Here is a 14,915-nt window from a genome sequence, read left to right as displayed (position 1 = left end):
CCTATGTAACTTTCTGACACATTAGAAGATGCATTATGATGAAACCTTCCTGAACGTTTGCTGCGGACTCAGTATAGGAGAGGTTTCCAGTACGTGGGGTGTTGTCATCCACAGTCCTGCCTCTACCTCATTAATATTACTGTGCACATGACCTGTATACCTGTACACCCAGCCTCACCTGTGATCAGTCCTCACTGCACGCCTCAGCAAGAAACCGTACAAATCCGGGCTGAGCACCTTCTGCAGGACTCACAAGCCGGACTGCCCGCTCACCGGTAGATCTCTAAGCACCTGACTGGCACTGCACACCCCCAACTCTTTAGGTGGACCCCAACTTGACCTAAGACATCAGGGTCTAGTCCTCTATAGTTCTATACCTCCCCAGCCCATCAAATTCCTCCATCTTCTTCTCACCTTCATGTCTTTCCAAATGTCTTCTGGAGCCCCCCCAAGCTGGCGCAGCAGCTCATCGAGCCAGAATGGCGCAGGGGATTTCAGGATGTCGGCCTCCAGGCTGCAGTCCTTGCGTTCTGGCTTGGATCTATCAGCAATGAGATCCGTTATGGAGACGTCTCTTCCTTCCCTGCGCTCCGGGTTGGACTCTCTGCTTCAGAATAACCATCAAGAGGTCATGCAAGAGCTGAATGAACGTCTCGCCGGCTATCTCCAGCGCGTCCGAGGTCTGGAGGAGGAAAACCGAAAATTGCAAGAGGAGATTGAGGACATATCGGCCAAGAAGAACCCAGGTCCTCGCGACTGGGACACTTACCAGGCACCTCTACATCAGCTGCGAAAGCAGGTAAGACTTTCCATGACATTTCTGGCACGTGCGGGCAATACACAGCAAAGATGACGTTTAAGGCCGGGCTCTCACGTAGCTTAAATGCTGCGGAATTTGCGCAACGGAATTCTGTGCGGAAATTCCGCAGCATTTACAGTAGCATCAAAGCGGATGAGATTTAGAAATTTTCATGCCCGCGCTGCAGAAAAAACCGCAGCGTAAACGTTAATAAATTGATTTGAGGTACGGAATTTAAATCTGCAGCTTAACTATGACGCTAGGAGCCCGGCTCCCTGCAGTGTGTTCGGTCCGGGACTTGCGGCCGAAATACGTTCCGTCCATTACGGACGTAATGTGCTCGTGTGAATCCAGCCTAAAGATTACCCCAAAAATTTGCCAATGTTAGACAAAAACACAATGAAGGAGATTTTTCAAAATTAATGCATAGGAAAAGAGGAGCATTTGCCTGTAGTAACCAATCACATCCCTGCTCTCAGAGCCTGGATCATTGCCCGTAGTAACCAATCACATCCCTGCTCTCAGAGCCTGGATCATTGCCCGTAGTAACCAATCACATCCCTGCTCTCAGAGCCTGGATCATTGCCCGTAGTAACCAATCACATCCCTGCTCTCAGAGCCTGGATCATTGCCCGTAGTAACCAATCACATCCCTGCTCTCAGAGCCTGGATCATTGCCCGTAGTAACCAATCACATCCCTGCTCTCAGAGCCTGGATCTTTGCCTGTAGTAACCTATCACATTGCAGCTCTCAGAGCCTGGATCTTTGCCCGTAGTAACCAATCACATCCCTGCTCTCAGAGCCTGGATCTTTGCCTGTAGTAACCTATCACATTGCAGCTCTCAGAGCCTGGATCTTTGCCCGTAGTAACCAATCACATCACTGCTCTCAGAGCCTGGATCTTTGCCCGTAGTAACCAATCACATCACTGCTCTCAGAGCCTGGATCTTTGCCCGTAGTAACCAATCACATCACTGCTCTCAGAGCCTGGATCTGGTTGCAATGGACAGTTGCCGCCCCCGTGCACTAGTTTTTATAAATTTCCCCCAATGAACTCTAAGGTCGGGGTGTCTAATGATGCTCAACCAAATCACATTAAACCTAGACATTAGTTTTATGTAAATAAAGCTTAATCATTGTAGAATAAAAACTTATGCAACTTTAAAAAAAAAAAAAATGTATGCTTCAATTCTTCACCATTTTCAAGATTTCTGCTTGCTGTCAGTGAATGAGAACATTCCTGTTTACATTCAGAGGCAAAAAACTCGTACAAACGTAATACTGCTGATGGTTTGTTTCAATTGTATCTTGTCCAGATAATCCTCTGTGAGTTTAACACATCAGCAGCACAAATCTCTCTCCTGTCCTCATAGTTTGCTACAATGTGTCAGTGAAGGTAAAATGTGTCAGCCTGGTGTCCAGCCTGTTTATCTCACAGAGGATTGTCTAGAATGGATACAATTGTAGCAAATCCTTAGCTGTCAGAAGTGTTAGGTCTGTACAGGGTTTCAGCCTTTTCGCTGACAGCAAGCAGGGATTTTGAAAATGTTAAATTAAAACACAAAGTATATCAGAAAGTCGCAGAACTTTTCCTCATACAACAAATAAGCTTCATTTGGCTAAAACCAGAAAACCTATTCGAGTATAAGGATGTTTATTTTCTGGTTCCCTCCGTCATGTCCGGTGTGCTATTATCACCTGGTTATGATATCACTTCGCCTGCAGTCAGATATTACCCGGCACTGAGCTTTGTTTCCTTACAATGTGAGGTTGTCTGTATTCTGACAGGAGAAGGAAATGCTAAATACAGGTGTAATTAATATGAGGGAATTATTCACTAACATTGCTATCGGAATCATATAAATATCTGTCTATACAAGAGTACAGTGCCCAAATAATATCACCATATACTGTACAAATAATAGTGCCATGTAGTGCAAGAATACCGCCATACAGTGCCCAAATAATACCATACAGTGCCCAAATACCATACAGTGCCCAAATAATATCACCATATACTATACAAATAATAGTTTCATGTAGTGCAAGAATACCACTATACAGTGCCCAAATAATACCATACAGAGCCCAAATAATATCACCATATACTATACAAATAATAGTTTCATGTAGTGCAAGAATACCGCTATACAGTGCCCAAATAATACCATACAGTGCCCAAATAATATCACCATATACTGTACAAATAATAGTGCCATGTAGTGCAAGAATACCACTATACAGTGCCCAAATAATACCATACAGTGCCCAAATAATATCACCATATACTGTACAAATAATAGTGCCATGTAGTGCAAGAATACCACTATACAGTGCCCAAATAATACCATACAGAGCCCAAATACCATACAGTGCCCAAATAATATCACCATATACTGTACAAATAATAGTGCCATGTAGTGCAAGAATACCACTATACAGTGCCCAAATACCATACAGTGCCCAAATAATATCACCATATACTATACAAATAATAGTTTCATGTAGTGCAAGAATACCGCTATACAGTGCCCAAATAATACCATACAGAGCCCAAATAATATCACCATATACTATACAAATAATAGTTTCATGTAGTGCAAGAATACCGCTATACAGTGCCCAAATAATACCATACAGTGCCCAAATAATATCACCATATACTGTACAAATAATAGTGCCATGTAGTGCAAGAATACCACTATACAGTGCCGAAATAATACCATACAGTGCCCAAATAATATCACCATATACTGTACAAATAATAGTGCCATGTAGTGCAAGAATACCGCCATACAGTGCCCAAATAATACCATACAGTGCCCAAATACCATACAGTGCCCAAATAATATCACCATATACTGTACAAATAATAGTGCCATGTAGTGCAAGAATACCACTATACAGTGCCCAAATACCATACAGAGCCCAAATAATATCACCATATACTATACAAATAATAGTTTCATGTAGTGCAAGAATACCGCTATACAGTGCCCAAATAATACCATACAGTGCCCAAATAATATCACCATATACTGTACAAATAATAGTGCCATGTAGTGCAAGAATACCGCTATACAGTGCCCAAATAATACCATACAGTGCCCAAATAATATCACCATATACTGTACAAATAATAGTGCCATGTAGTGCAAGAATACCACTATACAGTGCCCAAATACCATGCAGTACCCAAATAATGCCACAATACAGTGCCCAAATAAAAGCATCATATACTGTACAAATTATAAAACACCATATACATTGACAAAATAACAGAGCTATACAGTACCCAAATAATACCATACATTGCCTAAATAATACGATTATACAGTGCCCAAATTACAGAGCCAGTCTATAGCCAAATAAAACTCAATTTCCCTAATAACAGTGTCCTCCAAGACCCAAATAATACTGCGGTAAGATGCCAAAATATTACCACACATTGCCCAAATAACATTCATACAGTGCCCAAATTACATCCATACAGTGCCCAAATAACATTCATACAGTGCCCAAATAATACCAAAACACAGTGGAAGCGCCACAATTTATTATTAAGAAAACTCTCAAGTAGGATTGGTTGGAGGGCGAGATGTTAGACCCCAAGAATCTGTCTTTTAAGGTATTTCTTATTAACAAGCCACAAGGTCACATTGGGATCAACACCTTTTTTGGGTTCTTCTCGCAGCTAGAAGATCTGAATATGGACAACGCCAAACTCCTGCTACAGATCGACAACGCCAGGCTGGCAGCGGATGACTTCAAAGTGAAGTAAGTAACCGGTAATATTCCCATATGTAGTTCTCTTCTGGAAGAGGCGCTGCACATGGGAGGAAAGTCTCTAAATATGGAGAAAAATGTAACATCTTGATAGAGTACAACAGGATAAGTCAAAAGTTAACATTAATTATTTCTAATTGTTTGTGCATTGATCAGCAGGACAGTAGTGGTAGGAGCAGTTTCCAGCAGCACAAAGTATTTTAGGAGTAGAGTATGCTAATTTTGAGGGAGGTCACAGACAGAGTTACATATTGAAGGAGCAGGGTCCCCCCTGCGGCACAGAGTATTTCAGTAGAGAATTGTGCTGATTTTGTGGAATTTCTTAGACTGAGGCCTCATTTACACGAGCGTAATATACGCGCGTGCGACGCGTGTGCTTTTCACGCGTGTCGTACGCACCTATATTACTCTATGGGGCAGTGCAGACGATGCGTGAATTTTGCGCAGCGCAAGTGCGTTGCGTAAAACTCACGACATGTTCTAAAATTCTGAGTTTTTCGCGCATCACGCACCCATTGAAGTCAATGGGTGCGTGAAAACCACGAAGGTCGCACGGAAGCACTTCCGTGCGAACTGCGTGATTCGCGCAAGAGCTGTCAAACTGAATGTAAACAGAAAAGCACCACGTGCTTTTCTGTTTACAAACATCCGAACGGAGTGTCTTACAGATGACCGAACCGAACTTTACCGGGTTCGGCCGAACTCGTTTTGACCGAACCCGGCAGGAGACAGTCACTGTGCAGGGTGCTGAAAGAGTTAAACTGGTTCAGCACCCTGGACAGTGACTTCCGATTCCAATATACGTGAACGTGTAAAAAAAAAAAAAGTTCTGACTTACCGATAACTCCCGGCTTCTTCCTCCAGTCTGACCTCCCGGGATGACAATTCAGTCCAAGTGACAGCTCCAGCCAATCACAAGCCAAGCACAGGCTGCAGCGGTCACATGGACTGACGCGTCATCCAGGGAGGTGGGGCCAGATGTCAAGAGAGCCGCGTCACCAAGGACGCGTCACCAAGGCAACGGCCGGGAAGTTCTCGGTAAGTACGAACCTCTTTTTTTTTAAGCAGGTTACTCGATATGGTGATCGGAATGCACTGTCGAGGGTGCTGAAAGAGTTACTGCCGATCAGTTAACTCTTTCAGCACCATGGACAGTGACTGACATCGGCTAGCCTCATCTCTATGATGGCGGCTGCGCGAAAATCACGCAGCCGCGCATCATACACGGATGACACACGGAGCTGCCAAGTGCCTTTTGCGCACGCAAAACGCTGAATTTTTTACGCGCCCAAAACGCACACGCTCGTGTAAATGAGGCCTGACAGTTACGTGGTTGAAGGAGCAGCACAGAGTATTTTAGCAGAGGAGTGTGCTAATTTTGTGGAAGATCACAGACTAAGTGTGGTAGTTTTTGAAACATTTAAATAGAAAGACTGGAATAAACAATAATATGCAGGAAGTTGTTGTGTGTGACCAGTCAGACTCTACTACTATTAATGACCATTGACTGTAGGCTGGAGGGAGAACAAGCTATCTGTGATGGGGTGCACAAGGACACTCAGGGACTGCGCAAGATGACAGATGACACCAATTTCCTGAGGATGAAACTGGAGGCTGAGGTAGAGACTCTAAGAGAAGAACTAGCCCACCTTCATAGAGATCACAAGGAGGTGAGTGTAACGCTGGAATATAACTACTATAATACTGCCCCCTATATACAAGAATATAACTACTATAATACTGCCCCCTATATACAAGAATATATCTACTATAATACTGCCCCCTATATACAAGAATATAACTACTATAATACTGCCCCCTATATACAAGAATATAACTACTATAATACTGCTCCCTATATACAAGAATATAACTACTATAATACTGCTCCCTATATACAAGAATATAACTACTATAATACTGCTCCTATATACAAGAATATAACTACTATAATACTGCCCCTATATACAAGAATATAACTACTATAATACTGCTCCCTATATACAAGAATATAACTACTATAATACTGCCCCTATATACAAGAATATAACTACTATAATACTGCTCCTATATACAAGATTATAACTACAATAATACTGCCCCTATATACAAGAATATAACTACTATAATACTGCCCCCTATATACAAGAATATAACTACTATAATACTGCTCCTATATACAAGAATATAACTACTATAATACTGCCCCTATATACAAGCATATAACTACTATAATACTGCCCCCTATGTACAAGAATATAACTAATATAATACTGCCACCTATATACAAGAATATAACTACTATAATACTGCTCCTATATACAAGAATATAACTACTATAATACTACTCCTATATACAAGAATATAACTACTATAATACTACTCCCTATATACAAGAATATAACTACTATAATACTGCTCCCTATGTACAAGAATATAACTACTATAATACTGCCACCTATATACAAGAATATAACTACTATACTACTGCTCCTATATACAAGAATATAACTACTATATACTGCCCCCATATACAAGAATATAACTACTATAATACTGCTCCTATATACAAGAATATAACTACTATAATACTGCTCCTATATACAAGAATATAACTACTATAATACTGCTCCTATATACAAGAATATAACTACTATAATACTGCACCCTATGTACAAGAATATAACTACTATAATACTGCCCCCTATGTACAAGAATATAACTACTATAATACTGCCCCCTATATACAAGAATATAACTACTATAATACTGCCCCCTATATACAAGACTATAACTACTGTAATACTGCTCCTATATACAAGAATATAACTACTATAATACTGCTCCTATATACAAGAATATAACTATTATAATACTGCCCCCTATATACAAGAATATAACTACTATAATACTGCCCCCTATATACAAGAATATAACTACTATAATACTGCTCCTATATACAAGAATATAACTATTATAATACTGCCCCCTATATACAAGAATATAACTACTATAATACTGCCCCCTATATACAAGAATATAACTCCTATAATACTGCCCCCTATATACAAGAATATAACTACTATAATACTGCCCCCTATATACAAGAATATAACTACTATAATAATGCCCCCTATATACAAGAATATAACTCCTATAATACTGCCCCCTATATACAAGAATATAACTACTATAATACTGCCCCCTATATACAAGAATATAACTACTATAATACTTCCCCTATATACAAGAATATAACTACTATAATACTGTCCCTATATACAGGAATATAACTACTATAATACTGCTCCCTATGTACAAGAATATAACTACTATAATACTGCCCCCTATATACAAGAATATAACTACTATAATACTGCTCCCTATATACAAGAATATAACTACTATAACACTGCCCCTATATACAAGAATATAACTACTATAATACTGCTCCTATATATAAGAATATAACTACTATAATACTGCTCCCTATATACAAGAATATAACTACTATAACACTGCCCCTATATACAAGAATATAACTACTATAATACTGCTCCTATATACAAGAATATAACTACTATAATACTGCCCCCTATATACAAGAATATAACTACTATAATACTGCCCCCTATATACAAGAATATAACTACAATAATACAGTTGTGAGACAATTGTGTGCCCGGACAGGGAATACACTGATCATATCTCAGTACTTTAAAATGTATCAGTGTCCAGAACCAAAAGGGTTAATAAAACTTGTGGCAAAACCCTCCCCTTGTGTAGTAAAGAGCAGATATGTGTATTTAGCGGGTGCGCTCTTCATCCGGGATCTGCCCCGTATACTCTGTATATTTAGTTTTCTTTCTTATATAGCCAGGGGTTTCCTACACATGGAGCACAATTCTTGTTTATACTTGTATAAAAAAGTTGAGTAACTTCGCAAACACTTGGCTTTATTTATGTTGTACTCAACTTGAGTTACATCTTGTCTTATACTCCACTCACATCCAGAGCTGCATTCAGAATTCTACTGGATGCACCATAGAATTATTCAATAAGGTGCTGACAGACACTCCACAAACAATTTAGTTGAGACTGCACTCCCATAAATTGAATTGCGCAAGATATTGTTTTTTCTTCTTCAGTGTCGGTTATAAAAACTACATTTCCCATAATGCACCACAACACTTTAGAACATATCTACCTTTCAATTCCTCTGTAAAACATGTCATACACTAATAGACTTGATAGATACGCCCCCTAGAGGTGGTAATGACAACTATTCTTTCTCTATATCACAGGAGGTTGCGGCGCTGCAGGCTCTCATAGCCAATAACAATGTGAAGATTGAGGTGGACGCACCTAAAAAGCCAGACTTGAATGAAAGCATTGCCCACATCCGAAACCAGTATGAGAAAATGGCCGAACAGAACCGGGCGGAAGCGGAGAATGCTTACAAAAATAAGGCAAGAGATGGAAATTGCCTCAGATTTACCTTGTTATAAAACGTCAATGTCTATCTCACAAATGGAGGAAACAGATTCATTGTAACTATCTAGTGTAATGCTACATTGTTTCCTTTTTCTTAAAGGGGAAGTCCAGTTTTAGTTCTCTTTTGACACATCATTGAGACATGTCTGTGTGGGGGTCTGTGCGCGGAGACTTCGCCCATTCCCGGAGGGGTATTGGTTAATTTCTAAGCGAATTATCAGCCCCTTCAATCTGGGAATCAGTGGGACGCAACCTCGTCATGGACCACAACCAGATTTGGGATATTTCAGGTTAAAGTCCCTTTAATCACTACACCACCAAACATATTTGTAAAGGAACACTCCAGGAAAATCATACACACTGTGTTATGCCTAATGAAGGGCAAGAAGTGGGTGGTGCAAGTCCAAAATAGAATCAGTGTCATGCTCCGCCCACATCATTAGAACCTCCACTAAACATAACACATTGTATCAGTTTTGCCTGGAATGTTCCTATGATAGTAATGTTTTGGTCATAGATTCGGCAATTCATTAAATTAAGTATGAAAACCTCATAGGAGGAGCCACATATAGAGGGGGGAGCAGGGACTATGCATTCCTCTAAATCTTGGGTGACTCCGTGACTCAATGGTGGCTTTGTAGCTGCCCAAAAAAAAAATGGCTGCTGTAAACAGGAGAGTTCTCAGCATAATTAAACTGAAATATAAATGACGACAATTAAGAGAATTTATATACTCTGCCGTAGTTTGATGTCCTTTCCCAGGAGGCAAATGTGAACACAAAAGCATTGGAGCAAGCCAAGAACGAGGTGGCCGACCTCCGGCGTCAGCTGCAGTCTTTGGAGATGGAACGTCAGACTCTGCAAAAGACGGTGAGCAGAAGCCGTCAATCTTTGGATATAGTCAGGACACGAGTAGTCCGTTTTGACGCTGCCTTTATTTACGTTTTCCTGGTGGCCGGCAGTTTTCAGTACTGGGGGTGTGGCCTAATTTGTCCCAAATGTGTACCAAAATTCTGTGTATTTATGTACAAATTGCGCCATTTTTGCCTACAAAACTCTATGTGTCCCTTATGTTTATATTGACCCCCTCCATGTGGCTGCATTGACAGGTGGAGTCATTAGATCACGTCCTGAAGGACACCGAGGATCACTATGGATCCAACTTAATGGAGCTGAACCGTCTCCTGGCTCGACTCCAGGATGAGCTGGCGGCCTGTCGTTCTGACATAGAGAGACAAGTCAGGGACTACGACGCCCTCCTGAACTTAAAATCCAAGCTGGAGAACGAGATTCACGCTTACCGCACCCTGCTGGAAGGAGTCGTAGACAAGTAAGACTAATAATAAAACACGCGCCCACCGTCCATACAGACCGCTCCTACAAAATGGCAGAATTATGAGGGGAAAAAGGTCAACAGTAAAAATGTTGCCGTGTTGTTAAGATTTTGAAAACTTTCTTGAACTATTTACATCAAGATTTATTAGTGAGAAAACCAGACCAGACCCCTAAAATAATTAAGACCCCAAACCGGAGCCCTAAAACGAATTCAGGCGCCAGTCCAGACCGCTTAAAGAATAAAAAAATTCTCCCTCAGACCAGACTCCTAAGGCTACGTTCACATGACAGTGAAACAAAATTTCCATTAAAAATTGATCAACTGTCCGTTTTTCACAGCCATTTTGCATCAGTGTCTCTAAATTTTCATCCATTTCCAGTCGGTCTGTTTTTAATGGCCGTTTAACATCCATTTTTCATGGCCGTCGGGGGGTTCTCCAAGAGCAGAGTGGGGATTCCACTTCTACAGGGAGCTACAGTGGCGCTATCTACCGGCGATGGGGGGGATTTTGCCATCTTCAGGCAGGAGCGGGTGCTATCTACAAGACAGGAGTCCCCAGCATGAGATCTTGTTATTCTCTGGCCGGGGATTCCATTGTTGAAAGCCCTGACTTCACTGTCCTTATATGGACATAAATGTCAGGGGCCTCCCCGGGCTCAGCACTCAAAGTAGCGCTGTGTGCAGGGAGTTCTTGGCCCAGATCAGGTTTTACCAGCCATTACAAGGATTGCTTCCTGAAAAACGGCCGGTAAAAACGGATCCATTGACTTCTATGGGAGTCATCTGGCCATGAAAACGGCCAAAAATAGGACGTCCTATTTTTTTGACGGCCGATATTCACGGGCCATTCAAAAAGCGGCCGTGTGAATACACCCATAGAAGCTCATTGTTCTGAAAACGGATGTTTTCCATAGTCGTGTGAACGCAGCCTCAAATTAATTTAGACCCCAGACGAGACAAAAAAAAAGACATACTTACCGTTTCTGTGTCATCTTCACAACATCCTGCCCCTGGCCAGGAGGAGGACCTTGTGTTTCGGGCCCCGGTAGTCGTTCCGCTCCTGATGTCAGACCCGCTGTCGGCAGGAACGGGTAGTCCCGCCTGTCGATGGATCCGGCGCACTCTGGGCCAGCGTTATTGATTTTTTTTGTTTCAAGGTCTCTTTAATATAAAAAGTGTAACTTTAACATTTGGCCACTGGTATTAAATAAAGCCGCGCCAAAAAAGGGCTAAGGCGTCGTGATAAAAATAAAATCCCCAGCAAATACAAGTCCTGATTAAGGGTTGTCTTCCATCTTTGCTAGATTCCTAATTTCTGGTTATAGGAGCAGGGGACGTCTCTCTGGAGGATCAGGCGGATTTGCCATAGAGGAGTCCACAGTACGACCCTGTTCACATAACGTTTCACCTCTAGGTCTAGCGTCGGAACGAAACCATAGGGCTCCCCATTAATCCAACGTCTTCCAAAAACAATATCCTTCGGCCATTCGTCAGGGAGGTTTATGTCGGTGCACCTTTTTTTTTTTTAAACTCTAAGGGCTTTTCCCATAATCATTATTTATCACCTATCCACAGGACAGGCGATAAATATCTTATCAGTGGGGGTCCGATCGCTGTGACCCCCACAAATCACGAGAACGGGCTTACCTCGCCGTTTCTGGAAGCCCCATAGGAATGGAGCGGTAGAGCGCATGTTCGGTCACCGTGGAATTCTTTTCATTAGGGATTGTGATTTTAAACGCAAATATGATAAATAGAAGGAGATTTAAAGGGATATTCCAAGACGTACCGCTTCTTTTTCAAAATACGATAAGAAAATAAAAAAGTACAATGCACTCACTGTCAAAAATTTCAACCGATCCCACAAAATACCCCTTTATTGCTTCTGTGATTCAACGAAGATAAAAATTTTTTGTATGTTTCAGAGACGGTACGGAGTCCCCGGCAAATAGGGGTAAGTGAATATGAAGAGTTAACGCGGAGATAATTCCCAAACATGCCCTAATATAAGGTTTAATAAAAGGTGAACCGTCTCTTTAAATTAGACATTTACCTATCTAAGGCCTTGTTCACACGCCGAAAAACACATCACAAACACTTGCTTTAAGCTTCCAATTGACATCAATGGGAAAACACATTGTAGTGCATATGATGCGTTTTTTTCACGGTCGCGTGTTTAAAAACCGCGTAGTGTCAAAAAAAACAAACTCATCATCAGGTCAATTCTTAGCTCGTAAAAAGGTCCGAAAAAACCCAATTCCCATAGTTGTGAGTCCTAATGATGCACCCCAAGACGCGTAAAAAACGCTTGTACTTTAAAAAGCGTTTTGCAAAACCGCTAGCGTTTTTGACGCGTTTACACACAGTTTTTTTGAGCGCCGTGTGAACAAGGCCTAAGGGCGCATTCCAAGGGACAGATTTTTTTAGTCTGTATCATTTCTTACTACCCATCACCCGCTCTGACGGGATTTGCTTCCACTTCTGTCAAGAAGTCTATAGACCGTGTGAATGCCACCCAATACTAACTCCTTCTAGCGCCCCCTACTGCCGAACTACTACTTATAATACTGACTGTCCTATCATTGAGACCAATTATATGTACACTGTTCTGCAGCTTTCTAATAAAGTTTTCTAATTCAATTTGCGCCAGTTTTCTGGAACACAAAATTTGCAATCTTTGGTATATGCCAAATTTTCTTGCCCCTCGCCACTTTTCAAACATGTAGAGAGAAGTGGGTAGGGTTAACCACAAAGGAGGGGCCGTCATCGCTCCGACAGATTTATTACCAAATTCTAGCGAAAAACTTCTCCTCAATAAACTTGCCGTATTTAACACCAACTTTCTTGACTGGCGGATGAAATGTCAGTCTTCATAAAATCTCTCCTTTATGTATCAATTTACCATTTTCAAGATCTTTGCTTGCGGTCGGTGAATGGGAACATTCTTGTTTACATTCAGAGGCTTAAACACTTGCACAGGCTTAGACCCCATGCACACGATCGTAGTTTTCATCCGTAATTACGGATGACATTTCGGACCCATTCATTTCAATGGGCTACAGACAACTTTCCGTATATTTACGGATGTGTGTCCACGCCGTAGAAATGATCCGCAAAATATAGAACATGTCCTATTTTTGTCCGCAATTGCAGAAGATTTGTAATGCGACTTCTGGGGATCACATGTTGATCAAATAATTTGTCGCGTGCCAGATATACGGATGACTTGCGGACAGTAAAAAACCCTTACATTAGTGTGCATGAGGCCTTAATACTTCTCACAGCAGAGGATTTGTTACAGTTATAGCCAGTCTAGATAATCTCTTATCAGCACAAATCTCAGTTTGCCACAGTGTATCAGTGTGGAGTCCAGAATGTTTAGCTGAGAGAATTGTCTAGACTGGATACAATTGTAACGAACCCTCAGCTGTGAGAAGTGTTACGTTACAGCAAAGTGTTGCCATCCTGGTTCTTGGTTGCAATTTCCGGTCATAACGTCAGACATTTCGTGCCGGTTTACAGGAACGTGCCGCTTTTCTATACAGATACTGCAGAGATTACTAATCACTTCTCCTGCGCCTCCTCTACAGTGCCCAACACTATACAGAAGGTGACGGTGAGTCAGCACGAGATCGTGGACGGACAAGTAGTGTCAACGTCATCTGAAGAAACCATTAAATAAGATGGCGGCAACGAGACGCGGCAGGATCGCAATTCTACACAATATGTATTAATAAAGTTACAAAGAACCAATATTTTGACCCCCTTTTTCTGAAATCATGGGCGGCTATTACACGGAATCTGAAAATGATGGTCACGATAATCTGGCATCTGCAGGACCAGCGTGATATTGTCAGAATGTACCATATTGAATTATTAGAATTTCAGGGCCACCAGGTTTCCGGATTATTTTGTACTTCTGCAGCTCAAACGCGCACACGCAGGCCAGTTCTCCATCTTAAAGGGTAACTAAATGTTAGACAACTTTCTGACATGTCATAGAAGTTTTGATCAGTGGGGGTTCCAGCACTGAGACCCCCACCAATAGCGAAAACAAAGCGGCAGAAGTGCTGGTGTGAGTGCTCAGCCGCTTCAGTTTGGGCTTTTTCGGGAAAGCTGATGTAGCGGTGTACAGGCTCATAGACTTTCTATTGAGTCCGTGCTCCGATACATTGATTTCCAGAAAAAAGCCGAAGACACGAAGCAGCTGAGCGCTCACACGAGACCTTCTGCCGCTTCCTTTTAGCGATCGGTGGAGGTCTCGGCGGTCGGACCCCCACCAATCAAAACTTCTGACATGTCATTATGACATGTCAGAAGTTTGTTGAATTTTTAGTTTCCCTTTAACGCATTTGTTGCAAATTATTTGTATTACCAGTGAATTGTGATGTCATCGCTTCAGTCCACTGGGAGTAATATAATCCATGACTCATCCAGGCTGTAAATGATACGATTATTACAATTAACCCTCGATCCTCCTGACCAGTAAATGCCACTGG

The 14,915-nt window shown here is 41.5% G+C and overlaps 1 protein-coding gene across 1 annotated transcript; it reads left to right on the top strand.

Annotated features, from left to right (window-relative positions):
• Positions 1 to 418: 418 nt before the first annotated feature.
• Positions 419 to 14,133, top strand: LOC142656168 (keratin, type I cytoskeletal 18-like). The gene is made up of 8 exons (XM_075831058.1): positions 419 to 799; positions 4,495 to 4,577; positions 6,100 to 6,256; positions 8,891 to 9,055; positions 9,825 to 9,950; positions 10,190 to 10,410; positions 12,342 to 12,370; positions 14,007 to 14,133. Exons 1-8 carry the CDS (start codon positions 419 to 421, stop codon positions 14,096 to 14,098), a joined length of 1,254 nt encoding a protein of 417 aa, XP_075687173.1. The 3' UTR covers positions 14,099 to 14,133.
• The last annotated feature ends 782 nt before the right edge of the window (positions 14,134 to 14,915 follow it).

The sequence above is a fragment of the Rhinoderma darwinii genome, chromosome 6, assembly GCF_050947455.1.
Source record: "Rhinoderma darwinii isolate aRhiDar2 chromosome 6, aRhiDar2.hap1, whole genome shotgun sequence".
In the NCBI taxonomy this organism is placed as follows: domain Eukaryota; kingdom Metazoa; phylum Chordata; class Amphibia; order Anura; family Rhinodermatidae; genus Rhinoderma; species Rhinoderma darwinii.
Note: the sequence above shows the minus strand (reverse complement) of the source record. Positions and strands in the feature narration are given on the sequence as shown.